At 37.8% G+C, this 18,570-nt stretch overlaps 1 protein-coding gene across 4 annotated transcripts in view; it reads right to left on the minus strand.

The window, feature by feature from the left end:
• Window positions 1-18,570, minus strand: part of CCDC88A (coiled-coil domain containing 88A) — an 89,973-nt gene that overhangs the window by 22,994 nt on the left and 48,409 nt on the right. For all 4 annotated transcript variants that reach the window (XM_032216996.1, XM_032216995.1, XM_032216994.1 and 1 more), the window contains exons 19-25: window positions 18,286-18,447; window positions 15,520-15,797; window positions 15,213-15,356; window positions 9,718-9,904; window positions 7,189-7,334; window positions 4,946-5,038; window positions 3,589-3,803 (exon numbers count right to left, since the gene is read on the minus strand). In XM_032216996.1, coding sequence (XP_032072887.1) covers window positions 3,589-3,803; window positions 4,946-5,038; window positions 7,189-7,334; window positions 9,718-9,904; window positions 15,213-15,356; window positions 15,520-15,797; window positions 18,286-18,447 — 1,225 coding nt within the window. The remainder of the gene's footprint in view (window positions 1-3,588; window positions 3,804-4,945; window positions 5,039-7,188; window positions 7,335-9,717; window positions 9,905-15,212; window positions 15,357-15,519; window positions 15,798-18,285; window positions 18,448-18,570) is intronic.

Consider the following 18,570-nt stretch of genomic DNA (forward strand, 5'->3'; position numbering starts at 1 on the left):
TTTTATGTCATAGCATAAGGAAAAACAGAAACGGTAAATGAAAGATAAGGGGAGAAGAACAGATGTTAAATGTTGAAACTAAGGACAGAAATGAATGTTTGAGTTTCCACTAGGTGCAATTTACTATCAGCTATTAATTTCATGTTGCTGAATGACAATGAAATATGAAACCTTCATAGTGAAACTTTTAAAATATCCAGAAACCCTGGAAATCCTGTGTGAGGAACAAAAAGAATTTCCATTGTTCAGGATTATTAAATGTCTCAAAAACCAATCTAACAAAACCCAAACAAAACACTAATTTTGAGACGGAAAGAAAGTTAAAAATCACCATATAGGTTTTTTTGAGATTGAAAAACATTTTTAAATGCTAATTTGGTTTATTAAAGATCTTTGAGCTTTGTTCTTACTTGCTACTAAATTGTGGCTGCAGTTTTTTTTAATAATTTAACTGTTCATTTGAGCCTGTTTTATTTCAGCAAATTGTTGTGTATACCAGTTGCAAGGTTCACTTTTTAATATAATGTCAAGGTTCACACATTGCACTAAGCCATAATCTGCTCTGTTTTTGCCTTAATTAATGCATGGATCAGGGTCAGAGAATAAAAGATATTTTATTCTTAGACAGTAAATTGTTTGAAACTATTTGCTGTTGGCTTCATTCATTATGTTAAGTGTAACATGATTTCATTATGGCTTAGTGTGATATATGAATCAAGCTATTGTAGTTTATTTCCTTATTATTTATTTATTTATTTGTTTGCTTATTATTAAATAAATATGCTACTGATTCTCGTGACCCTGGGTGGTTCACCAGCAAAGGTAATTTCCCCCTCTATAAATCATGGTTAACAAACTTTGACATAGCATGTTGTATAAACTCAACAACTGCATCTGATAATAATGAACAAATGTGAATATATACTATATGATTTCCTGGCTTAGTCCCAATTTTCTTTGTGTTCTATCAAGTATCCATTCCACATGGACACAAGACAAGGACCAATAAAAATAGGAGGGGAAAAATCAGGGATTGGCCAAATGAGCCAAGATTACTATGTTCATCTGCAAAACAGCTTTAATATGTCCATCTTTTTCTATTAGTCTCAGTTAAAACAAGTTAAGCATGACCACCGTATACTATCCAATCAAGAAAGGAAGTGTAAAAAATTGTAAACAATCCAATAGACTGTCATCTTACATAATAACACTTGCATATTGGGGCAGGGTATGCTATCATTCAGAAAATTGATACCATAACAACAACAAAAATCCCAAGAAAAATATGACAGCAAAGTGATGTTAGAATCAAGCAGAAAGTATATTCAAAAACAATTTTAAATTCAGTGTTACAGAAGGATTTTACATGGATCTCTTATTCCAGATTTGAAATCCTATGCAAGAGGACTTGGTAACTAGAAAATAATTTTTTTCAGTATGGGTTTATTCCAGTCCAAACACAAAGCATATATGTAAATTATTAAGCTCAGAAAAATAATGGGAAAAATCAAAATGATGTTCAATAACATTATCTTCTAAGAAATTTTATATGATACCATAATCTTAGAAAATTTAATCTTTATTTATGACCTACTTTTTCTATTTTCATATGCACTGCATTTTTCAGATTTTGCTGGAGTAAAGAGTAGAAAAAATTGCCAGGAGTTAAGTACGAATGTTTCCGTTTACCAATTCCAACTCTAACTGTCTCTCTCTCTCTCATCTAAAGAAAACAAGGACTGAATACTTCTAGTTATTATTTCCATCTAGAATTCCATTCTAACACTTCAATTCTGAATATGTGTTTGTAGTGTGATTCACTGCAGACAAGATGGAATTTGTATTGATTCTAGGAACTGGAACTCACAATTCAGCTGCTATACAGCAATAAAAACTGATAATCTGTAATGGTGAAGCTGATAAGGAGCCTATCTCATCCATTCTACAAATGATATCAAGGAAGGAGAGGTAAAAAGTGAACAAAGTCACTCAAATCTGTATTATAAATATACTGTACCTCATAAGAGAGTACACTCAATCAAGCAGTACACAAAAATGCAGGTCAGAATGTAACTATAAATCACAAGCTAACTATTATAAACCTACTATAAGGAAAAGTATTATTTCAGTTTTGCTGAGATGCATATAGAGTGAAGAGAAGCTTCGGTATTTGTTATCTGAAACACCTAAAATGATACCAAATTGTCATTAATATAAAACTATAAAACCTAAGAACATTTTCTGTTCATTTAAAAACAAAACATTACTTAAAATGTTTGTATAGAAATATAAAAATTAAAAGGCAGAGGCGCTACATTTACAACTTTTAGCAGTAGGTAAAAACTTCAAGCTATTAGTCTTATAAAATATATATTGTATTTTTCTTACTTTATTAATGAAAAAAACTACTTTTGTGAATTAAATCAACAAAGAAATATTAAAAACTCATACATTCCAACAATGCAATATTTGAACTGTTTTGGTACAATTCAAATAGCTTGAGAATTCTGAACAATGGCCATCAAAGTGTAATGGTCATAGACTGGGTTATGAAAATAAAGAATACTTAAGCAATGTGTCTCATTCTCCAATTTTATACATCCCACTGAGTTTACTATTTAAAGGTCTTAACATTGGTAAGTCTGAATTTCCTTCCTTTGGGGTTTGTGTGCTAAACTGATCCCATTTGCTACCAATATAACTTAACTTCTAAGATCAATCAAAATCAGCCAGTTGCTACTGAGCATATTGTTGTTTTGATGGCAGAGCACAATTAAAAATCTACAAGCAAAATGAATGCCAATTGTTTGTTTCCCTAAATTTACATAATATGCACAGACTGTGACTATTCTTAACTTGAAAGGTAGAAAGGTGTAGTGGTTAACATATTGGACTAGAAATTGGGAGAGCCAAATTGTAGTGCACCCAAGGCCATGGAAACCTTTGGATCAGTTACTCTTTCTCAGTTCAACTACCTCTCAGGGTGACTGTATGGAAAAACAAGATATAGAACCATTATATACATTGCCATGAGCTCCTGAATGAAAGATGGTATATATGTGTAATAGGTATATACACATAATAGGTATATATAATTTATATAAATAAATCTCTCATCAATATGCAGCTGAGCTTTGCATATAATATACGTGAACCAAAACATTGTCTCTTCCATGCAATGTTGGGTGCAGGGCTGTACTTTATTAACTTCAGATGGCAGGTTGGTAATGGACATGCAGACAAATAGGATCAACTTTAACTATATAAAAGTTGTTCACAAGGAAGCATTTTGCAGGAAAATCACATGATAAAAATGTCATGAGTGAATGAAAAAACAATATTAAAAAAAAAGAATTCGGGTAAAGGAGGTATAAATTTCATTAGCCAACTCGTTAATTTCATTTTAAATAGTGAACCCCTGAAAAACATTTAGGAGTGTACTCTGCTGTAGAGGTTGCTTCTCTACTATCAACTACATAATAAGAATATTAAAATACTTTAAATCTAGTTTCTTCCCTCCAGTAAATTCTGAACTGGAAACATTACAGCAGATACTACTCGCTATTTAAATTTTAAAAAATTACTCACTGCTACTTTTTTTAGTTCCCACTGTCTGGCCATCTTCAAGTGAATTTGAGCCCACAGAGGAACTATCTTGACTATCTTGATGTGGCAACTGAAGAAATCCTTCACTAGATTCTGAGCGGGTTGGTGTCAGAGTCAGAGATTTGAGGCGTTCTCGGTTGACATCTTTCTTTGATTTTATCAATTTCCTCATTTTCAGAGTAATCCAGTTGCCTCTTCTTTTGAAAAAGAAAAAGAATATTAAAGGTTTATACAATCTAAACAGAAACCAGTCAACTGAAACTGAAATGCTCTTCATCTGATGAAATTCTGAAGTTGGGACATGAACATAGGCCTTAAGTCTGTGATGGAGAACCTGTGGCACACGTGGCACGCAGAGCCCTCTCTGTGGGCACCTGTACTGTCGCCCCAGCTCAGAGGCATTTCTTTTGTGAGCTTGTTTCCCTGCAAATGACGAAACAGAAGCTCACAAAAGAAAAAGATGTCACCTCCGGCAGAGGTGCTGTTGTTGGGATATCCTGCCTCCCGCTGGCCAGCTGGTCTTTGGGTCTCTGCTGCACATTTGCAGCATGTTTGTTCATGTGCATGCATGCTCGCCTATGTGCATGCATGCTCGCCTATGTGCATGCATGCACATGTGCCTTGCAGTTTGGGCATGCACGCACAGTTTGGGCACTCAGTGCCTAAAGGTTTCGCCATCACTGCCTTAAGTAGTGTGCTATGGTTTTGGAAAGCCAATTAACACTGACTGACCTATTTAATGATATTGGATGTTAATGATATTGGATGTTCCTGAGCAGTAACTTCCTTTTTTTTTAAAGTTAGGAATGTATTTAAGCCAAATGATGTCTCCAAATTCAGAAAAATCCTAACTTTGACAACATTAACCTCTTCCAAGGACTATTCTTGAAGAGAAATTTCAAGATATTCCACTTGAACAAAGGCTTTGCCTTCATGGTGAGGAAGCTACAGAAGTATTAAACCATGTTTTGTTATATTGCCTTTATGACAAAGTTTATTGTTACAGATAGTAACTACGCATATTTTTAACTACTTTAATAATTGTTCAATCAATATGATTTTATTTCTGATTCTGAATGAGACATTTTATAATTTTATATTGTACTTGACATCATTGTACTTTAACCACATCATTGTAACTATTTTTATTATGATTTTTATTTGCTGTCTCACAGTTTATGATCTTTTTTGAATTGATAAATAACCAAAATAAATTGATTTACTGACTGATGAAGAAGAATGCTAAATTTAGAATTCATTAACCTTCAAAAATAAAATACAACTTAAACAATTCTCAACAGAATGAAAATGATGCCCATTAACTTAGTTGTCACATTACCTTCTAGGGGGAGATGGTTCATAGAATTTATACTGATCCATAATTTTTTCTTCTAATTTTTCTTTTTGTCTTCTTAATTCATTCAACTTGTCACTATAAAAGAATACATTTCAGAAGGATGTATTTCTACAAAATTGCTTTTTCTTTTAATTTTGTATCTAAATATCTTAGTACTTTTTCATTACAGGTCTCACTTTATAAATACATGTGAAATTGTTTTTTACACAGTAGTTGATCCAGATTACTTCCACGTAGATTTTGCATTATAGAAATGTATTTCTGCAAAAGGGAATTGTAGTCAGGGGCCTTTATATTGTCTTTTATGTTTTTACTGTAAATCATCCAGAATCACTTATTGAGATGGGTGGGGTAGAACTGTGATAGACAGATAGGCAGATAATAGCTATAGCAATAGCACTAGCAGTTAGACTTATATACCGCTTCATAGGGCTTTCAGCCCTCTCTAAGCGGTTTACAGAGGCAGCATATTGCCCCCACAGTCTGGGTCCTCATTTCACCCATCTCAGAAGGATGGAAGGCTGAGTCAACCTTGAGCCGGTGAGATTTGAACCGCTGAACTGCAGATAGCAGTCAGCTGAAGTGGCCTGCAGTACTGCACCCTAACCACTGCGCCACCTCGGTGATTTCTAGCACCAGGCTAGAAATAAAAAAACTGTGAAATCTAGTCCAACTTCAGACATGAAAGAGTGACTTTTGGCCAGTCATTCTCTCACAGTCCAACTTACTTCACAGGGTTGTTGTTGTTGTTGTGTGGAAAATAGGAAAAGAATATATATTAGGTTTGTCACTTTGAGTTATTTATAAAAATAATAAAGACAGGATTTAAAAAAATCTAAATCTAAAAATAATGAATCCACAATATGTGCTGTGAAAATATCCCCAGTATAGAACATGGATTCCCCTTTGCAACTGTGTGTATGAGAGTTTATGTCTGTTTTAACAAAGCAGTAACTCAGCCCCCTGAAATTAAATCACTTTTTGAAATGTAATTTTTAAAACATATATTGTTCAAAAATTAATATTACCATGTTTTACATTGATTATTCCCCTTTGAAAAAAATATTGCAAATTGAGATTACTCTTTTTCAAAGTAAATATATATATGTATCTCATAATTCCTACTTTTACCCCATGGTTCTTGTTTTAGTTTGTGTATTTCTCTCGTCGATATCAAAAGGCGTATCTTAGTTTGACTAAGATGACACCTTCAAGTACAATTCCTTTTGCAGAAAAACTGGATCTCCAGTCATGGATGATAGATGAAATCATGTTAATAATGAACGGGGTTGGCATGAAAATTCTCTCCAATCCAGAAGTATTTTATTATTACTGGAATACAGTAGTCATTAAGTATTCACAGCAAGATTCAGATTACATTTTAATGGTATATGCATACATTAAATATAATATATGTACCTGCAAGACCGCCTACTGCCACATACCTCCCAACAGCCGGTGAGATCCCACAGGGTGGGCCTCCTTCAGATGCCATCAGCCAGACAATGTCGGCTGGCGGCTCCTCGGAGGAGAGCCTTCTCTGTGGTTGCTCCGACCCTTTGGAATGAGCTACCCCTAGAGATCCAGACCTTGCCCACTCTCATGGCTTTCCGAAAAGCTGTTAAAACCTGGCTATCCTGGCAGGCTTGGGGCTGTTGACCTCATTGTTGAGGTCCAGCCCCAATCAGATTGGGTGCATGTGTGATGTTTTTAACTTGTATTCTTAATTTTTTTATTAATTTCTCTTCTTTTCGCTTTGTAAGCCGCCCGGAGTCCTTCGGGATTGGGCGGCCTATAAATTTATTAAATAAAAAAATAAAAAAAATAAAAAAATACATAAATAAATAAATGTATTTTTTTTAAATAGTTATTTTATATCTTTTATGTCTTTAGTCAATTCAATTCAAAAGATGTATTTTAAAGAATCTTATTATTCATTATAATAATAAAAACATCAGGGGAAGAAACAGGTTGCTTACAACTTGTCATAAGAAATCTGTCAATTTCTTGAATTGCCTACACAGAATCTGAGTGAGACTCATTCAAATTAATTCAACACTGAATATGCTTTCATAGTAAACATGTGACTAAAATCTGATTGGGTGTTAGTTAGACATTTTTCATTAGTTCTTAACAAAATGTCCCAATAACATTTTCATTATTTTTATTTGACAGTTCAACAGCAATTATGATTTTGTAGCTGGCTTTCCTGTATTGATACCCACATATATTGCCTTTGCTCAACATGGAAGAGATCTTTGCTTTCCATATTCTGTTCCAAAAGTGTTCTGTTTTGTAGCATTAAAGTCTGTATTTGGTCCAGTAGATGTCTGTTTTCTTCTTCCAAGTTCCCCTTTAATTGGCTAAGCAACTGTTAAAATGTCCAAACACAACATTTAATGCCAATATTGAGCCAATTTTATTTATATAGTGCAGTTATATAAGACAACTAATGAAATAAGAAAAGCTTGCCCTAGAAAATACATGATCTCCATTTACTTTTCTTTTAACCAAAAACACTCTACAAGTTCTGTTATCTTTTATCATTTTTTTGGCTATCAGTGAATATATCTAAAATTATAGCCAGTGGGGATGGTATATGGCAAATTTCTTTTTGGAAAATTTCAGGGCATCGTTACATTCAGAATGAAACAATGATTATTTGTCATGAAGATTTCTTATTGTTAGGGATAACAGAAGAATCCAACAATGCTAACACATTCTGTTGTCCTAGAAAGAATAGATTGTAAATTGAATAAATTGACAAACTAGATCTTCATTTATATTTAATTACATCCACAGAGTGATCAACAAAGATCTGTTTAATAAAGGACCAAGGAAAACTGGGAAAAGGTTGTTTTTCTCCTTTTTATCCTCTCCTATTTCTGTTATTTCCTCTTTAGGGCAGACATAATTCTTTTCATCTCCTTCCCTAAGGGATTTATTTCACATCTGTTCAAATGGAGCCTATTCTATATAGATCTGGCATTTCCCAAACATTCTCCAATACCTAATAAAGAGGAAATCCTCCTTCTGAAGCAACATCTCATCTGTACATTGAGCATTCCAATTCTACCTGTCTAATTGGTCCTGTGCATGGAAGAGGTAGCATTTCGGGAGAAAGCTACTCTGGTGGTTCTGGCTTTCATCTTAACCATCTGAATTTAGTTACCAGGACCTCCCAACTATATTATAAGAATGCCATTAGTGCCCACAATAACTGCCTCCTCTCCAGCAAATCTAGCAGTCTATTAGACAGTGCATAATACCTGCAACCTTCATACAGGCAGACAAATCACTATGCAGTCAGCAGCAGATACCAAGTATCACCACAAGACACATAGTCATCTAAATTCCTAATGATCAAATCATCTGCCACCAGAAGCCACATGACCCTGGGAGAATTTTCAATGAAAGAGGAAACCTGTTTGGACTTTGTGTTTCTTCTAAGAGAGAGCTTCCCTCTTTCTTAGACTGATGTCCTCCTTCCACAGGACCCTTGTTCTCTGAAACAGCCAAGGAGCTGTCACCCTGTGAATGAGATTGCTATTACATCTCCGAGCCCTTCACCTGTATATCTTCCTCTCCCTATATTTTTGTAGAACTATATTTCCCTCAAGGGAATTGTTTCCTGAGCACCAAGAGCTGCTGGCACCAAACAGCCACCCATGATTTCTTCCAGTAATCCCTGTTTAACACTCTCCACTTCTCCTCTGTTCTTGTTTCAACAGTTGTGGATTCAAACTTTTATTTTTTTAGCCTTTATTTTAATTATTTACTGAGTGCTTCTTCACACATCATTAACAATCTCCTGCTAGACAGATGTTCTTGTCAGAGAGAGGAGTGGTGTAATTATATTCTCCCTCTTGCAACTGAGATGGAAGAAGAATCAGAGAATACATGTTCTTTGTTTCTATTAAACATTGCTTGTTTTCTGGCTATAGCGATCATGAAATCTGTTTTATGCCCTTAAACACAGGAAGAAAGGCAGAAAGCTGAAGAGAAAGACAAAAGATGGAAAAGAGGGAGAAAGGGCAAGAGACCACTACACTGAGTTAAAGTTTTAATATCAAATATCTGCAACTTTCCTGGGATGAATGAATTAAATCTATCATTAGAGGCATTCTCAAACTTAGGAATCTTAACTCTTTATGTAAAGCATAAATTCAATATTTGATTCAATAAGGGAAAATGTATTAAAGCTCTTTATAGTTTTAATATCTTGTAGCAAAAAATACACACGATAAGTATTTTTTTTTAAAAAAAGTTTTAAAAAATTATAAGGGCATCTTGAGGTAGATTCTGGGACTAGAAGTCTCTTTTACAAATAAGTCCTATCTTCTTTTTTAAAAAAAATAAGTCCTATCTTTGATGCTGGGGTTTGGTGGGGTGAATGGGCAAGTTTTGCTATTCCATCCAGACAGACCACCAGCACATTCTAATCTAACTTGCTCCCAAGCCTTCAGAGCAAAGATCAGATAAGATATTAAAAATCAGCCATCGAAAATATTCTTTTATCTACAGAATCAAAGTCTAAATTCAGTCCCTAATGAAGTTTCAAACTATGTCCTCCCATAAATGTCCTCATAAAATCCTAAAACAGAATAAATTAAAGCCAAGAAACATAGAGACCATATTTTAAAATGTTAAATTATGAATGTTGTAATTCTAATTTACTCACAAATCCATATAAATATACCATATATTTAATTTCACTATAATAAAGTATTATAAGGATAAAATAAACTTCTTACCTCACACTGATTATTTAATTTTGTGTGAATAATATCCAGTTGTTGATATTGTTCTTTAAGTTTAGAAAATTCAGCCTCCAGTCGTGTTTGCTCTAATTTGGAACTGTTGAGTAAAGTTTTTAAATTCTTGTGATCAACCTGAAGAACTTCATTCTCTTTCAAAAGTTGTATATATGTATGATTTAATCTGTAATTAACAATGGTAAAAATGAAATAATATTACAATAAAATTTACTTTCACAAAGAGTCTGTAAACATTGCTGTTTATATATATTTTAAATTTATTATTTTTATAAGCAATTCAAAGCAGCAAGTATACCTAATATTACTTCCCCCTATTTTCCCCATAAAACAACCCTATGAGGTTTGCATCAGAGGTGGTATTCAGCGGGCTCTGACCAGTTCTGGAGAATCGGTAGCAGAAATTTTGAATAGTTTGGGGAACCTCTGACTGGCCCTGCCCCCATCTATTCTCTGCCTCCTGAGTCCCAGTTGATTGGGAGGGATGGGGATTTTGCAGTATCCTTCCCCTAGAGTGGGGAGGGAATGGAGATTTTACAGTATCCTTTCCCTGGAGTGGGAAGGGAATGGAGATTTTACAGTATCCTTCCCCTGCCATGCCCATCAAGCAACACCATGCCCTCCAAGCCACGCCCATAGAACTGGTAGTAATTTTTTTTGAATCCTATCACTGGAATACATGTAGTATTGCTCTCAACAACAGAAAGAAAGCATGATTACTAATGCTATAATCTTTTTCTATATATACAATATTTTCCTCATATCTAAGATGAATTTTTATGAATATATATTATAGATGGATTGCAATGTTTTTGAAATAACTCAGGTTTTAACAATGCTTTTGCACTTTGCTAAGTAAAATCCAATACTGCACTAATGGAAATGTCCTGTTTTTTCTCCTCTCCCATTCCCCTTTATTCCTCAAAATCTTCTTCACTGATTTTAAAAATTTCAAAACAGTTTTTGACATACCGTATATACTCGAGTATAAGCCGAGTTTTTCAGCCCACTTTTTGGGCTGAAAAAAGCCGCCTCGGCTTATACTCGAGTCTACAACTGGATCCGGCAGTGCTGTTGCCTGTTGGAGGAGGAGGAGGCGAACCAGCCTGCCACTGCCGGCCACCGCCAGCCCCGCCGCTCTTCCCGCCCCCTTCCAAGCCCCACAGTCCAGCGGACGCAGCAGAAGCAGCCCCGGGGCTCCGCTGCCGCTCCCTGCATTTTCTGGACGGGGTCTCGCAGGAAGGAATCCCCTTTCCAAGGGATCCCCGTCCAGAAAATGCGGGGAGCGGCAGCGGAGCCCTGGGGCTGCTTCTGCTCCGTCCGCTCCTCTCTGCTCTCCTGTCGCCAGCTGGTGGGGCTGACCCTGATCCATAAACACTGCCGAATTCAGCCTCAGATCTTTGTCGGGACCTCTTTCTGGTCCGCCTCTGAAGTCCATATTCTCCATAGTCTCTCGAACTGCTCCCCCCCACCTCCAGTTTCTTCCTAGTTTGATCCCACGCGCCGCTGACCTAGGAACCACATACCTCCCAGCAGTTTTTTCAGGCTGCTCCCAGATGGGAAGGGAGGGGGATTGTAAACCCCTTCCACACCCTGGCTCCTCCTCTTCCAGAGTTCAGGCTCTCTTTCTTTCTTTCTTTGAAAGAGAAGCCCAAATTAGCCAAAGGGGGGAAAGCGAGCGAGCGAGCGAAGCAGTGGGAGGGGGAAAGGTCCCTGTGAAGCCCTGCGGCCAAGGAGCGCTGCCTGCTTTTTAAGAAAACCTGGAAGGGGAAGAGGGCGGGTTTTTTCCCCCTCCCTTTTTCTTTTCGTTCCCGTGGCTCAGCCTCTCCTTTCCTTGGGGCCGTCACGTTTACTGTTTGCAGTTCCTTTCTTCGTATAAAAACCCCTCTGGCTCCAACGGGACCTCTTCCAAGAATACCAGGCGCAAAACTGCGCTCAGTTTCTGAAAGGTGGCCACGATCCCCAGTGGAAAGGCGTTATTCCCCTCAGTTGTGAGGGCAATGCTGCTCGCGACTTTCCCCTAAATGTTGGAGAAAACTTTTCGCCGCTGTCCTCCTCGGCTCATTTGGGAAGGACGATTGTAACAGGTCGAGATTTCCTTTCAAAACAAAACAAAACCAACCCCTCCCCCGGTCCCAATGTTTCAAACAACCCCCTTTCCTGCTGGGAAGAGCCCAGCCAACCCCCCGTCCCTTCCCATTCGAAAGGGAAGCTCGTATCACCTTCTAGAGAAAGTGGCAAATGCCCTCCGTGACTTCCTTGGTTTCTCTCCGGGCTCTGCTCTTCGGCATTGCCCTTGGGGAAAACTGCCGCGGTTTGTTTCCGTGAATATATTAACAGGCGCGCGGAAAGCAACTAAGCCAAGGAGCGTACATAGTCCAGCCAAGCGAGTCTAGTTTCCTGGGGTCCCTTGCTCGCTCGCTTTCCCCCCTTTGGCTAATTTGGGCTTCTCTTTCAAAGAAAGAAAAAAAGAAAGAAAGAAAGAGAGCCTGAACTCTGGAAGAGGAGGAGCCAGGGTGTAGAAGGGGTTTACAATCCCCCTCCCTTCCCATCTGGGAGCAGCCTGAAAAACTGCTGGGCGTCCCCTCCGCCAGTCCCTGCCAGCCCAGCCAGGCTGCGATCGGCGGCTGTCCCTGCTACAATCCACGCCGCCTGCCGCATCAGCAGAATCTACCGTAATTCAAGAAATCTTAATCTTGACAGCATTGTTGGGATCTGCGGTGAAGAAATTACTTTAATCAGTGAGGTAAAGTCCTTTCTTCCCCCCCCCCCCCGCAGCTCTGATGCAGGCGTAAGAAAAGTCCTCTCTTTCCCCCTCATCAGAGCTCGGGCGAGCGAAAGAAAGAACTTTACCTCACTGATTAAAGTAATTTCTTCACCGCAGATCCCAACAACGCTGTCAAAATTAAGATCTCTTGAATTACCTACGGTAGATTCCGCTGATGCGGCAGGCGGCGTGGATTGTAGCAGGGACGGCCGCCGATCGTAGCCCAATTGCGCCAGGGGGTTCCGCTGGTTGGAAGAAAGTCCTCCGCGCCACGCCTGCGCCCCAAACAGAGCTGGGTCCAATCAGCCTTTTTTTCCCTTTTTATGCCCTGTCTCAGACGTGCGGGCGCGCATGCTGTGAACTTGCCCACTTAGACGTCGAGGTTGCCGCGTGCTTAGCTGTGGCCACTCTTGTATTTTCCCCTTCCTCTTACGTGCTCCCCTTGGTGCAGCGGGCTAACGCCGGTGAAAGGAGTGGGGTGGACACAACTGGTAAATTATAAACCACAGATTTTAATCCTATTTAATTTTTAATGGTATCAAATTTAGCTATAAAGTGGCTTTACCTACGGTACTTTTTTTTCCTGGGCCTGCTAAATTCTAGTCCCTGGTGATACAATGAGTTAAATGCATTCTGGCCTGGATTTCCTATTGTGCAATTTGTGTCATGGACTTAATCATTTTAAATTCCATAAAATGCCAGTACAAATTCTTTCTGCCAAGAGATCAGAAAAAACAATGCTCGAATCTTCTGATATTTAAATGATTTATAATGTTGTTTAGATATATAATTTGGATTACATTTGAAAGCTATGCATTGATTAAATACTATGGAATACAATCCTGTGGCAGTTCTTCTTTCTTTTTTGGTTTTAGAAAAGGATAATTCCCTTTTTAGCCAGGCTTTTTGAATTAAATTAACACCAGTTTTTAAGTAGATTTCAATTTTAAAAAAATCTGTTAACTGCTTTGAATACCTTGATGGGGTACAAAACTTAAATAATAAAAAAATTGTACATTCATTTTGAAAAATAAATGTAATACTTGATTAATTTCATATCTTTATTTATCTTACAGAGCTAGTTTACTATTTTTTCTTTGAAATAAATATTCAAAAACATTACTGGTATCTATTTTTATTTTTGAAATTTACCGGTAGCTGCTGCATTTCCCACCCTAGGCTTATACTCGAGTCAATAACTTTTCCAGCTTTTTGGGGTAAAATTAGGTGCCTCGGCTTATATTCGGGTCGGCTTATACTCGAGTATATACGGTATAAATTTGATTTCAAAGCAAGAGAAAGTTATGTTTCTACTGGTTTTAACAATGGAAGCAATTACATCAACTGAAAGACTTCACTGTATTTCAGTTATGATCACGGTCAATTTCAATCTCTATAATACAATATAAACACAGAATCTATACCTTACTGGTTAACCAGTTGCTTAAGAGTTGTTTGAAATTATAGGGGACCTGGAGCAACTTGTAAAGCATTTGTGACTGTCATGTGATCACATTTCAGGTACCTTGCAAATGGCTCACATCTATTGTTAGGAATATAATTCTAACAGTTGGGTTGGCAATTAATCATGCTGTAAAATGTGATTGGTTGCTGTTTTCCTCAATAAGCTATAAGAGGGAGCCAGAACTACTGTTAGCTCTTTCTGTTTCCTTAGAAGCTGGGCTGATCTGATCTGAGTGCCGTGAGCTATTTTATGTTTTGCAATTGGTAGCAAACTTTGTGTACTGGACTGATTATATGATTACTGGACTATGTATTTGGATTATCCCTTAACTGAAAGACGTTGATGACTGACTGTCTTATCCGTGTATGACTTGGACTGTTTGATGGACCCTGATACCTCTATTTCCATGAAAGTAAAAGCCTATTTAAACTGCAGTGTCTCTGTATGCTGGTTTGTGTGTTCTCCAACACAACTCTAACAACGCGTCTCTGAACGTACTCGCTCTCCCAACGGGGAGCTTACCTAACATCTATGACTGTTTACAGTGTCCTATGATCATATGACTGTGATTTGCAATTCCCTCCCCCTCTGATTTCTGGCATTTTTGCCAGTTTCTGGCAAGAAATGTTCATTCAGAATAATGGGCTTGCCCTTATGACAGTGGCGTTCACTTAATGACCATAGTGATTGCCACAAACTCAATAAAAGGAATTGGGATACAAATAGTAAACAGCAACTTGGAAAAGAGGATTAGAAATTTTGTTATCAAACATAATTAATTCTTACTTCGAACATGTTATAAAGGTGTAATGTTATTGGATGATATTAGAAATAATTAATCTCATTATGTGGTTGTGTTTTTATTTTGGGATACGTCCCGCAAAAGGACATTAAAACAATTATAGTCAAATGAGAATTGTGGGATGTTGATAGTAAGATATATAAAGATTTTTTATTTAAAATATACAATGTGATATGAACTATAAGTAATGACTGTGGAAGAGATGCACGAAAGTTATTTGTAACCAATTGACACACTTCTACAATATGTAATGAAAGATTATTTTTTGTGTGTTGTGCTTGTCTGCTTAATCAAAAATTAAAAAAAATCTTAAAAAACAATCACCACAAAAAAGGTTGTAAATTAGGCCCATCTCAGCTTATGATTGTAACTGAAAATCTGGTCCCAAATGCAGTTATAAGTCAAGGACTATCTGTAATTCATTAGTATTGCTTTCTCACCTGTCATTTTCTTCACCAAGTTTTTTGTATTCCACTGCTACCATTTCATGTTTCTTGTTTTGTTGAAGCATCTTTTCTTGCTCCACTTTGAGGCCTTTTTCCAATTCCTCTAATTGTACTTTTTGCTGAAGTAATTGACTATATCTGTCAAGTGAATATAAAATTATAAGAACTATTCTCAAATATAAAATTATAAAAATAATTACGAAAGTATATTCTTTTTTATTAAACTGTTTTATTTCCTAAATCAATGTAAACAATTCTATAGCTTTCCTAATTTAGCTAGATTTAACACAATGTGAATTACCTGTCTTCCAAATCCTTATGTTCTACTTCAAGATTCTTATGTACAGATTTAAGGTTTCCATGCTTAGAAATGAGAGATTCATATTCAACTGCTTGCCGCTCATGAAGTTGTTCCAATTTTTCATGATCTTTGATTAGAGAATCATAAAATGATCTCAGGTCTTCCCGTTCCTTTATTATGGATTCATTTTCATTTTCTAAGGTTGATTGTTGAATCAGTAGCTGTGCATTCTGGTTCATAAGTGATGTGCTTTGAGAATTAATTGTTGAATTCTCCACCTATAATGAAAAAACTTGTAATTAGCTAATGCATAATGGACTCCTTTTAATGTATGAAAAACATGTTTTCTTTGCCATCTTCTTTCAGCTATTTTGACCTATCAATCTTACTATATCCAGCTAGCATGGATCCAAATTTGAGAAGATTGAATTTTGATAACAGAACAATTTTGCACGTTGTTTGCATTACAGAAATGATTTATAGAGGAGAAGGGAAGCCAAAGCCAACAAATATAGGTACTGGACTCCTCTGTTCTCAACCCTACAAGCTCATTTCCCCCAATTACTCTGTTAGAAGAATTCTTAAAGACAGAAGGAGGACTGAAGAAGAAGACCATCTGCAGAACTACTGGATTCTACATTCCACTGTCCACACAGCCATTGTGACCAAACATGTTCCTCAAATAAGAAGGTCTTTGAAAAGGAAGGCAGGAAAAAAAATCATTGAAAAAGTCTGCTTAACTGAACTTAAACCATCAGGTAAATATAGCAGCCTCCCTGCTGCTCTCAATTAGACACAAAAAAAGTTAGATAAGTAGATGTCTTGCAGAAAATTAGGACGTTGTGGGGAAAAGATATCTAATAGTACCTGGAAGCTTACACCCTAGATCCATGATGATGAACCTATGGCACACATGCCACAGGTGGCATGCGGAGCCATATTTGCCATCACAGCAGCACTCAGCGCCAGCGCGCATACAAGCACCAGCCAACTGATTTTCAGCCTTACGGAGGACCAGGGGGAGGCCGTTTTTCCCCTCCCCAGGCTTCAGGAAAGCCTTCGGACCCTAGGGAGGGTGAAAAACAGGCCCAACAGGCCAACCAGAAGTTCATTCCCATTGGCCTGTTGGGGCAGTTTTTTGCCCTCCCCAGACTCCGGAGGCTTTCCTGAAGTCTAGGCAGGGCAGAAATGGCCTCCCCCCCGGGGGGGGCAGGAGAGGCTGTTTTCGCCCTCCCCAGGCTTCAGGAAAGCCTCCAGAGCCTGGTGATGGCGAAAATCCCCCCCCCATGGTGGTGGTCACTTGCGCATGCGCAGGTGGGGGTTGCTCACGCATGTACAGGTGGGTGGGCCAGCACACACAGTTTTGGCACATCTATAGAAAAAGGTTAGCCATCACTGCCCTAGACAGATTAATTCCCTATAAAACCATTACAAGACTGGTAACATACAAGGTCTGAAAACAGTACGACCATGTCATATTCTGTGAAATGGAAGTATAAAGTCATTTTCAAAGAGCAGAGTCACTCTGGGGTCAGGTAGGATCATTAAGAAGGAGAAAGAATTGCATTGGCATAACGTGGAAGTTACAGAAAAAACATACAATCAAATGTCTTATTAGCGTCGCCTGGGCTTCCCGCTGCCCGCTCCAAATACCGCCTGCCGCCCTGGCTCAGCAAGCCACACAGCCAAAACTGCGAGATCGGCTATAAATTGCCCAAGCACCTCTTGTTGGCTCCCAAACGCGCAGCTTAAGTGCTGAGGGTGAGCGGTATGTCCCTCGCAAAGTTCCAGAATTGGCGAATGGGCCTGTGGGTCAAAGCCCTGTGGCCTATGGGCAATAGGGATCCCTGCAGTCCACCCAAATAGTCTAGTCACAGTCAATTGAAGCAAGGGTGATAAAGATAGGTTTTCAGAATTACGAATTAATTGAAATATCATCAACTTCGATGATAACACAACCATCCCAGAGTGGACTGAATTGAAAGCTGGGTGGAGCTACTCACAAGGGCGGGTTATATATGGTAGTAATTAATTATTAATCAGACTCAGTCCAATCAGAGTAAGGACAATGTCAACCCATGCATGGATGTTATCTCCACCCTTATTGAGAAGCAAGATAGTCGCTATTAAGTATGTAAATGGTCTTTGCTTAATGACTCTAACTGGGATTGCAACTCTGCCACAAAGCAAAATGATTGCTAAGTGGGAAATCAAGTGATTAGGATTATGCTTTTCAGATGGAAAGAGACAAAACTAATCACAACTCAACTTTTGTTTGTCTCCTAATCATGTTTCGGAATGCTGTAGTTCCTACTTATTGCCTTGTACGTATTGAAAGCAATGGGATGGCACTGCAGCAAGGTTTAGGAGCTGCAGGCATGTCCCCCCTGTACACCAGAAAGATTTGAAAGAAATTTCAAGAGAGTACTGTAATCTGTTTCCATAGCATGCCCACAGCTCCTAGTCCCATATTGCTGATGTAATTGCATTGCTTTCAATGTGTAAAGAGCAAACAGCTTACTTTATTGCAGTTTGTTTCTCTCAAATCAAACTGTTCTGAAAGGGGAGGAAAAAAGGACGAAACCACAGGTCAACATAGGATTTGCGTATTGAGTTTAATAGTGATCACATGACTGATGTTGTAAATGGGCTGTAAGATTTTTTTTCCCCAGCACCATTGTAATGTTGGTCACAGAACAAATGGTCAGTAAGCAAGGACTACCTGTACATTTGAATGGAGAAAATATTTATAGATGAAAACAGAACCTGAAGTTTTGCATTTTGGGTTTGCAAGGTTGTATTTTGCTCCTGTAAGGAAACAGTCTGTCTCTGAAGTGCTGTTATCTGAGCTTGCAAATTATTATTCTGTGTCTCAAGTTGCTTTAGCTGTGTTTTCAGGGCTTGCTTCTCTGCCTGCAGAGTTGCATTCTTTAGGAATGGAAAACAAAACAACCATATTAAATGCATGTACCTTTTCAGTAAAACAAAACAAAAATCAAAACTTTTAAAATTTTGTATCAAACATTCCAAAATGTGTGAACTTTCAAAACC

This window comes from Thamnophis elegans, chromosome 4 (assembly GCF_009769535.1).
Source record: "Thamnophis elegans isolate rThaEle1 chromosome 4, rThaEle1.pri, whole genome shotgun sequence".
Lineage (NCBI taxonomy): Eukaryota > Metazoa > Chordata > Lepidosauria > Squamata > Colubridae > Thamnophis > Thamnophis elegans.